The sequence below is a fragment of the Micromesistius poutassou genome (genome assembly GCF_964030765.1).
Source record: "Micromesistius poutassou genome assembly, contig: SCAFFOLD_1288, whole genome shotgun sequence".
Lineage (NCBI taxonomy): Eukaryota > Metazoa > Chordata > Actinopteri > Gadiformes > Gadidae > Micromesistius > Micromesistius poutassou.
In genome coordinates this window covers 1-10,553 of record NW_028177160.1, presented here as the reverse complement: position 1 = coordinate 10,553, position 10,553 = coordinate 1, and the positions used below count along the sequence as shown (strand labels likewise).

General features: G+C 46.7%; 1 protein-coding gene across 1 annotated transcript; it reads left to right on the top strand.

Annotated features, from left to right (window-relative positions):
* Positions 1-338: 338 nt before the first annotated feature.
* Positions 339-10,016, top strand: LOC311376707 (elongator complex protein 2-like; the record flags this gene model as incomplete). Its single annotated transcript, XM_084491197.1, has 10 exons — positions 339-446; positions 5,483-5,561; positions 5,765-5,838; positions 5,969-6,113; positions 6,758-6,835; positions 7,217-7,281; positions 7,401-7,467; positions 8,818-8,964; positions 9,290-9,373; positions 9,864-10,016. Coding segments are annotated over exons 1-10 (919 nt in total), but the record flags the coding sequence as incomplete, so codon positions are not given.
* Positions 10,017-10,553: the final 537 nt, after the last annotated feature.

Here is a 10,553-nt window from a genome sequence, read left to right as displayed (position 1 = left end):
GCCGACCCGTTCAGTGACGACAGTACACATTGAGGTCTGAACACAAGTGTATTCTGATTCCCATAATAAGTGTTCCTCATCAGAAATGCTTATATAAGCTCTGGCGTGATCGTAAACCAATAGGCCTATCTGCTTCTGTCACAGAAATCTCTCTCTCTCACTGTCTCTCCATCCTCCTCCTCATTCTCTCTATACGTCCCATTTTCTCTTTCTCTCTCTGTGTGACTCTCATTCTCATTTATTTTATATTTCTTCCCATAGCTGCTTGGCTCTTATCTCTCTCTTCCTCTCGTATTCTTTGCCTGTGTCTCCACATATTTCTGTACAGAAATTGCTGAGCCGAATGTAAAGCTTATGAAGAGATGGCAATTTTGTGCACTGTCAGATGAAACTAGCAGACTCAGTCGTATCCTGCGGTGATGCGGACACGCAATGAAGAATTTAAGGTTAGGATTGCTGTAAGTGTGTGTGTGTGTGTGTGTGCGTGTGTCTACGTGCACGGCTGTTCAATACACAAACCAACCACTTTTTAGTCTATTGTCAAGCCCAGGTTGCAAACCTGGCTAGTATAGACATGGCTAGATAGATTGACTAGCTATCAAATTCATGTTAATTATCGGTATTGCTAGTTTCTCCTGATAGAATAGTGCCTGGCAGACAGGTAAACAGATGTGGATGTTGATTTAGATGCCATTCAGGACTACGGCTACAAGCCCATGCCTGCGGAGCACATGGAAAATAATCTGCCAGCAGCCAAACTCAAATATGAAAACAAACCAAAACAACAAGACTGAGGGTGCAGTGTCTGCATGAACTGCATGTCTGTGTGCGTCTGTCTGCCTGTCCCTCTGTATGTCAGTGTGTGTGTGTGTGTGTGTGTGTGTGTGTGTGTGTGTGTGTGTGTGTGTGTGTGCGTGTGTGTGTATGTATGGTGTTGTTTGTATGTGTGTGTTTGTGTTCGTCTGTGTTTCACTGTCTGCATATCTGTCTGTTATTTTTCTGTCAGTCTATGTGTGTGGTGTGTGTATGTAGGTGTTTATGTGTGTGTGTGTTTATGGTGTTTGTGTGTGTGAATGTATGTGTGTGTGACACACACACACATACACACACACACACACACACACTGACATACAGAAGGACAGGCAGACAGACACACACACACACACACACAGTGTGTGTTTGTGTATGTCTGCGCTTGTGTTTCACTGTCTGCATGTCTGCCTGCCTGCGTGCCAGCCTCTCCCTTTGTCTGCATGTCTCCCTCTATCTGTCTTTCTGTCTGTCTGTCTGTCTGTCTGTCTGCCTCTCCGTCTCCGTTTCTTGGTCTGTCATCTGCCAGGCAGCCAATCAGATCAGCCGCCCCCTCAGGGGCAAGGCATCGCATTTAATTGCATGTACACAGAACCCCCCGGCGGTGTGCCACGAGGACAGCAGGCGCTGCCTCTGGCGTCCCCCGTTCCCCTCGTTACATAACCACGGGCCGCCTGTACCACACGCTCTTATTACCGCGGCTGCCATTGTCTCGTACCTGCCACTCTGCACGTCTGACAGATCCAGGGCTCCACCACGCAGACACCACGAGGACACTGGGCGTACAAATACTGCCGTCTACACAGGTCGATGCTACCTGTGTGTGTGTGTGTGTGTGTGTGTGTGTGTGTGTGTGTGTGGAAATGCAACTTTAATCAAGCACAGAATCCGGGGAATACAAGCGCACACTCTAATGGGCGCACTTGAATGTGGATTCCTTTGACATAAACCCCTAATGCTAAACAGTTTATGTCCCACTTGTGTGCAATTCGCGTCACAAATTGTTATAGAATGGTTGTTTATTTAGACGGGAAGTGTAATTCACCAAATTAATTTGCATAGATATACTGATTGTCTGTATTTTATTTTCAATGATCGTTGATTAAAGATCCCATGGCATGCTACTTTATGGATGCTTATATATAGGTGTTAGTGGGCCCCTAATACAGTATCAGAAGACGTTCAAGAAATGCAGCCAGTTACAGCCACTACGAGCCAGTCCCACGATGAGCTCTCCACAAACGCGCCGTCTTTTAGCGGCGGGTCAAGGTGGAGGGTGGGGGCGTGGCCCTGAGCAGCTTGCGGCCACGGTACCATGCGCCTGCGCTGTGGCGTAACTATCGGTAAGCAGGTACTCCAGTCGCTTACGGGCCCTGACCAATCAGGGGGCCCCGTCAATCTTCGGAGGGCTCCACCCACCCCAGCGACTTCACCTTATCGCCCGGGCTCTGCATCCGGCGCTAGTCCTAAGTTTCACATTCAGCTGAGTTGCTCCCGAGTAGCTCCCCCCCCCCCGTCAACAATTCCACCTGCGGACCCTGTGTAAGCATTATAAGATTCTACAGAGTCTCACGCCATGCAGCCAAAAACCAAAAATCCCCCTGCTTACGGGCCCGTCGTTGGCTTGTTACGCCACTGCGCTTGCGCTAGTGTTTACAGTGGAACACTGAACACTCCGGGTGCTCCGTATCTAAATAATATCATTATATTTAGATATCTATATTTAAGCAATAGATCATGACAGGCTGTGAAATGTGCTCATTATAGCACAGTTAAGGGGCGTTGTTCGTCCCTCCGCTGCGCGTCGGGACGAACAACGCCCCTTAACTGTGCTATAATGAGAACATTTCACTGACTGAAGTGATCTATTGCTTTTATAAAACGGTTATGTAAGTATGGCGAAATGAAAGTCATAGACACCCTCAATTTTGAAAAAGTGAGAAAGTCAAAAAAGCATTTTTTTAACGAATACAAAAATGTAGTCCCTCCTGGCTGCCTGCAAAGTGCGCAGCGGTTGCTATGCAACACACTGTAGCGTCCTTCAGAGAGAAGGCTAGGGTAGAGACGGTAGCTTGGTTCGCCGGCAATTTAGCCTACTATCGAGTTCACTCACCGTGTGCCTATTGCTTTACAACATTTCCACCCTCTCCAGCAATCAACATATTTTTAGGCTTCAGTGAACTATGCTATTGCTTTTATATATAAATAAACAACAGTTCAAGTTAGGCGCGGAGTGATACGGGACTCTGTAAACTGAACGGGCGTCATAGCTGTGTGTATACGCTCAATATACAACAGTTGGGAACCAATCAGATCGCTTGATTTAAGCCACCCGTTTTATAAAATACATTATAAAACGGATGGCTTAAATCAAGCGATCTGATTGATTTACACTTGCGTTACAGTGTGTGTATTCACACACACACACACACGTGGCGCTCGCACGGTCCTAGCTCATTGTTTCATTGGCGGGCCAAATTCTCTGGGCGGGCCAAGCAGAGAAAGGGGAGGTAACCTGGCCCCATATGACGACATATGGGGCCAGATCCCAAATCGGCGTGTTTGAGCGGAGCAAGATACCTAGTGCTCGTTTTACACCTAATGCAATTTTTAGCTACTGGGGGACCATAGGGAGGCTAGGGGAACTCATATTAATGTTAGAAAACCTCATAAAGTGAAAATTTCATGCCATGGGACCTTTAATACCGTCCTGATATGACAAGACCATCACTACATTAACAGGCATAAAGCTGTGAATGCTCTCCAGCACAGCAGGTTGAAGTAAATGGTCTGCATTTATATAGCATTTTTTTCTAACCAGTGGCCACTCAAAGCGCTTTACAGTATCGCCTAACATTCACTCATTCATGCACACGTTCACACACTGACGGCGGTGCCAACCATGCAAGGAGACATCCGGCTCGTCGGGAGCAGTTAGGGTGATTCGTCTTGCTCCGGGACACCTCGACACCTCGTGAAGTGTGACGTGAGTGACGTGTCTGTTTCCCTGCCCCACCTGCCACCACGCTGGTGTGCTGCTCCCTGCTGACCCCCAGCAGTGAGGGAGACGCAGAGGGAGACAGCTCTGAGCACATCAGAGGACCCACGGAAGTCTTCATCCCCCTGAAACTTTGTCAACAGCATTCATGGCGCATTATTCATATTCATATACGTTGAATTCAATTCAAATGACCTGTAAGCATATTTGTACAGGATGGAAACAATCCTGCATGTTAATTATATCACTTTAATTAAAGCATCTGCTAAGTGACTCAATAGTAGATAGTTCTACACAATAATTACTACTACTACTACTACTACTACTACTACTGCTACTACTACTACCACTACTACCACTACTACCACTACTACCACTACTACTACTCATACTAGAACATCAATAGGTATGCCCTTGCTGGTCTTCCCTTGGACAAAAATGTATTGGCATGGATCGGTGCCCCAGCGCCCCAATGATCAGCATTACCAGAAGATAATAGCCAGGGACCAGTTCGTTTTTCCATTGCATCCATCAGAATCATGTTCTCCCCCATGACCCCCCATAGTGACTGCCTGCCCAGTGCTGCTCTGTCTGCATGTATATGTGGCTTAAGGTCAATGCAATGTGAATATCAACGACGTTGATATTCACGCTTCCCCAGAAATTTGAACAGAGCTCAATGTGGCAGCTGAATCTCAGAACCACAGACAGAGACGCAAACATAAAGAGGAGTTGCATCTAATCCATGAAGTGAAAGTTATGATTCATCAAGCTGCCAGTTCTCTCTTCCAACCTCCCTCTCTCTCTCTCTTTCTGTCTTTGCCAGTAACCTGAGCCCATGGCTGTGCGGCAATTTGCTGTAGCATGATAATAGCATAATCACTTTTCACAGTGGCATGTGAAATGTGTGTGTGTGTGTGTGTGTGTGTGTGTGTGTGTGTGTGTGTGTGTGTGTGTGTGTGTGTGTGTGTGTGTGTTTTGGGGGATAGGGGTGGATGGTTTTGCTGGGGTGGTGTCACCCATTGTGATGATGAGGCAAGGTGAAGTTTCAACTGGGAGACAACTAAAAGTCGATATACCAATGTTGCGTGTAATCATTTCCAAGTTTAACGTGATCGGAATCTTCCATTTACATTCTTGCTGTCGTCTGCCATCTACTGGATGGGCATTCATATTACACTGATTCCCAGAAGGGAAAGTTGGCAGCCAACGTTTTGTAAACGTCTTCTTAAATATTATCAAAAATAATACCAGTACTAGAATAAATACTAGAAGAAGAAGAAAAAATAAAGATGTTAGCACAAGACTCATAATCACCTATCGACAGTAGCGGTATCCTCTCCCAGATGCGCGGTGCTACATCCATACTTACGGTAACGCCACCAAGCGTTGTTTCCAAGATGGCGGCGCCCGTGATACAAACATGTCATGTTGCATGCTGTGCAAATAGGACCCCAAATGTTCTTTCATGGGGTCGCGGAGACATAATTGCTTTTGGGACGTGTAACTCAGTGGCTTTGTACAGTCCACAGGTAGTTGAATAACACAGACATAGCATTCGCTTAGCCTGGGAGGTCTGACAGTGCCACCGGTGTCCTGACTGTAGTGTAATATTAGTGTTATGCTTGCATTAAGTTACTAATTTGTCTTAATACATGTGTTGGCTATTTCTAGAAAAGAAACGTCGTTGCTGTATTAAATGGACACCGAGGCAGAGTGAACTCAGTCCAGTGGGTTTACAGAGATGACAGTGGTGAGTTTGTTTATAATGACCACATGGTGTTCTGTCAGTGAGTGCATATTTGTCTGTCCGGATTAGTCCTTTTTGTACATGATGACGTTTGACTTTTGTTCTTAGAAAATAAAAATCATACATATTCTTTTGATAGCACCTTCCAGGTACTCGGACACTTCCTGACAAGTATAAAAGTATAAAACTTGCCTCTACTACTACAGGTCCAGAACGTCACCTCGTCTCCGGAGGATCGGACAACAGACTCATTGTGTGGACGGCGGCTGAGGATGGAAACGTTAGTTAAAACAACAACAACAACAACAACAACAACAAAAAGCCATATGCGATCTCACTATATCATTTTGAAAATACACATGGCTTTTATTTCAGTACTTTAATAGAACTACTGTTTGTTCCATCTCCAGTTCAGCCAGTCTGTGGAGTGCGTTGGCCATACTGGTCCGGTATCCGCTGTGGACGCCATCTACCTGGAGGACTCCACGCAGATCCTGGTGGCTTCAGCTGCGTCGGACTCCACCGTCAGGCTGTGGCTCGTGGACGGCGCCAGAGGTGGGAGACATGTTGTTAGTCTTTAGTGCAGAGCATCAGTCACTGTGTGTGTGAGTGTGTGTGTAGTACTAAAAAAGGTGGGGGGGTTCAATCTGTGATTGAGGGACAACTGACAAATGTCTAACTGGACTTTCATTGCTGGCTGAAAAATATTTGAATGAGACTTCTAGAAATGTAAGATCCTTTTGGTTCAGGCAATGAAGGTTCAGGAGTAGTTACCTACTGGTACTGCATCACGGTCTACTTGTTTCAAAAGGACCGGTCACTTCTACTAGGGCCTGTGTGGTCCAATGAATCGTTGCTCCCACATTTTGTCTAACATCTATGTCTGAGGTGTGTGTGTGTGTGTGTGTGTGTGTGTGTGTGTGTGTGTGTGTGTGTGTGTGTGTGTGTGTGTGTCAACATTGGAACAGTTGTAAATCAATGAATCATGTGCTCTGATAGGTGAGTTAAACACCTGCATACCTCTCTAAATTGTACAACGCCTCCTGTCCGCGTGCCATTCCTCTTATGTTTTAAATGCACTCCACTTGCCACTCAATGCATTGAATGGATGTGGTGTAGAATGGCGTCCTTCTGGCGTTCACAAAGTGACCTGTGGCGCTGCGTAGCTCACTCATTCTACATGCACGTGTCTTCCCCAGCGGAGTGCCTCCATACTTTGTCATTTGGCAGCGGCTTCATGATGGATGTGTCTCTGGTGCTGTTGCCAGGCAGCAGAGGTAAGCCCTCTGCTCAGCACACATGCACACACGTACATGCACACACGTACACACACACACACACCCACACACACACGTGCGCATTCTGTGTCTCTCTTCTCTCTCTCAAACACGCATGCATGCTCTATCTCTCTCATACAAACACACACACACACACACACACACACACACACACACACACACACACACACACACACACACACACACACACACACACACTTGCAGCCCCGCTCTCGTATAATCCAGCGCAATTCGACCAGCCCCTTTATTTCCCATTGCTGAATGTCAAGTTTAAAATGCATTCTTTCTTCTCCATGTCTCATGTTGTGTCTTAGTGCTGCTAGTTCAGGACTGACCATGCTGTTCACTCTCTTACTGCAGTTCCCATACTGGCCTGTGGGGGAAACGACTCCCGGGTCCACCTGTACGTGCTGTTCAATGGAGAGGTAGGGAGGTTCTCTGGCACATAGGAGAGTTGATGTGTCATAATAACCATAGGCAAAAATACGAAATTTCTTCCACTTTCTCACTCTCGAAATTTTAATTTCTGATTTAATTTTTTCAGCTCACTAAGGTGATGTCACTTCAGGGTCACGAGGACTGGGTGCGAGGGTTGCAGTGGGCGTCCGTAGGTGAGAACCATAGGAAAATAAACGAAAGAAATCCATTTTACCATTACATCTTCACCATCTGAAGGAAACAACTAAAATCCTGAGGGTTTTTTTCTCTTTAATTTGTATTCATTACCAAAATAACTAGTTAATTACCTAATATGTTATTTGCTTGTTCGTTGCAGTTACAATGATATTTCATGGCAAAAATAATTATTAAGATGATCAGAATTCAAAAAAGAGGGAGATGATGCAAATTAAATAAATAATAATAATATATATATATTTTTTTTAATTAATACAATTGTATCTAATCTAATCTAATTGTGTCTGATCCAATCCAGACCCTGCTAACTATGTCACCATTGGCTATCCCACTTCATCACTGATCTCGTGTGACATTAAGCTGTTTTATGTCCTTGATTACAGCCTTGTGCGCGCGTCCACATCCTCCTCACGGTCTCAGACCTAGTCCCCCCCCCCTCCCGCTAGCAGACAGGGGAGCGACACACTCCTAATTTGAAAGCCTTCCATAGAGGAATAACAAACGCACGCCCTCTTTCTACTCTGATGACGGACCTCGTGTCCTTGTGGAAATGGAAGTGGAAGACACTTTTAATGAAGCGATGAGGAAACCTTCATATTCTCCACATGTTAGCGAACCGCCCTTCTCCTGATTTCAACCCACTATTTGAAAGCACCAGGATATTAAATTATATTTTATTTCATATTCATATTTCGACTGTCACAATTATGTGATTGGCTTAATCTTAGATCATTGTAACTGATTTTATGTGGATGGCGATAACCACTCGCGTCCATCACAATTATGGTCTTTTAATTTAATTGCAACAACAAATCAATGTCACGCAAGTACAAAGACAAGAATTGGAATTCCTGATATTGCACGTGGGTTGAGTCAGACCAGAAGTTGCCTTGGCGAGGTGCAGCCATTTCCACCGTCCACAAAATAAACCAAAACAGCAAAAAATATGATCAGTTAAGAGGTAATTGGATGGCTCATACAAAAGAGGGTTTCTCTCTATCTATCTATCTATCTATCTATCTATCTATCTATCTATCTATCTATCTATCTATCTATCTATCTATCTATCTATCTCTCCATCTCCCTCTATGTATCTCTCTCTCTCCATCTCCCTCTGTCTCTCTCTCTCTCTCTCCATCTCCCTCTGTCTCTCTCTCTCCATCTCCCTCTATGTCTCTTTCTCTCCATCCTATGTCTCTCTCTCTCCATCTCCCTCTATGTCTCTCTCTCTCTCTCTCCATCTCCCTCTATGTCTCTCTCTCTCTCGCTCTCTCTCTCTCTCTCTCATCTCCCGCTATGTCTCTCTCTCGTATCCTTCTCTGCAGACGAGGAGCTGCTATTGGCCAGCTGTGCCCAGGACTGTCTGATCCGGATGTGGCGGCTGCGCGAGGGGGCTGGCAGCGATGCCCGCTCAGAGGACAATCACACCATCATCAGAATGAAAGAGGAAGTTTTTGAAGTGAAGGAGAGAGGTGAGTGGCCCAGGGGCCGGCAATCAACCCACTGAAGAACTGTGCTCATTGTGTGTGTGTGTGTGTGTGTGTGTGTGTGTGTGTGTGTGTGTGTGTGTGTGTGTGTGTGTGTGTGTGTGTGTGTGTGTGTGTGTGTGTGTGTGTGTGTGTGTGTGTGTCCATGAGAAAAATAAAAAAAGACCAGAGTACATAAATCCCTGTGCTAATAAGACATCCTAATTGAATCATCATCACTTTCTGTCAGAAGCCCGTAGAGCCCACCTCTGGTGGCCAGCGTCTCATTAAGTGGACTGACGGTGTAATCTCTGGACTCCGGTTCTCCTAGTGTTCGCCGTGTCCCTGGAGACTGTCCTCGCCGGCCACGAGAACTGGGTCTACGGAGTCCACTGGCAGCCGCCACGATACGAAGGTAGAGGAACACGGGGACACGGGGAAGGAGTGGGTGGAGTGGCCTTCGGGAAGCCGGACCGCTGCTCGTTATTTAAATCGACCCTGATTGCTTTTCTCTAACTAATTTGTCAACATGTCAACATGCTCACAAAAACATGTTCATTCATTGCAATGTTGGCGTGCATTTTTTTCCGGAACGAATTGCTCCAGGGGGTGGCGCTCAGAATCTAGTGGAACCGAAAAGGACTTGCAAAATATTGCATCATTGCTTTTGTTGTGCCAATTTCAGATGCTGCCTGAAAGGACGTCTAGGAAAAAGGAATTGTATCAGTTTAACTGTTTGATGTTTTTAAATGATGTAGAGAATATGAGTGGAAGCAGTTGGTTGAAGTAATTGATGGCATTTCCCCGCCTCGCAGTCGAAAAGGTTGGCTCTCTCTCTCTCTCTCTCTCTCGCTGCCCGCTGCATCATTATGATTAAACGATCCACCCACTGTCTCCCTCTACAGGCGGCAGGCTGCGACAGCCGCTCAGCTTGCTGTCCGCCTCCATGGACAAGACCATGATCCTCTGGGCTCCCGAGGAGGCGTCGGGGGTCTGGGTGGAGCAGGTCAGTGCCCTGTGCTGGTGGGTGGCACCGTGCGGTGCCGGGGATGATGGACGTTGTCAACAGAACACACACGCATGTGCACGTATAAACGTCTCAAGCTGGCAAGAGATCTGTCATTTCTCATTGGCTGGCTGCACGCCTTTTTTTATTTTTTTTTTTCACGGAGTAGACCACGATGACAGGGTGGGAGGGTGGGAGGGGGGGGTGACATCGAGCATAATGGACGGGTCCGGAATTCAACCCCGGGGGGGGGGGGGCAAATGTGGCGAGTGCCCTCGCTTAGTTTTGAGGATCTCACTCCAGTTGAACCCCAAGTGACCTCCCCTGGAAGCTGTTTTAGACGTGACGGTTTTCTGATGCGGTTTTTTCTTCGTCGTTCCCGTATTCCCCCGCCCATATGTCGTCAGCCGCCGTCCGACCCGGAAAAAAAGGCCGTCGAGGCGTCCTGGGCAGCGGGTGACGGCCGGTGATGTGGAAGCGTCGTGGGCGGCGGCGGCGCGACGTGGCATTGAGTTTAGACACGCCGAGGTTGTCCACCCCTATCTCTCCTCCCATCAGTCAGGCCGGGGGCAGCAGGCTGGCACCCACC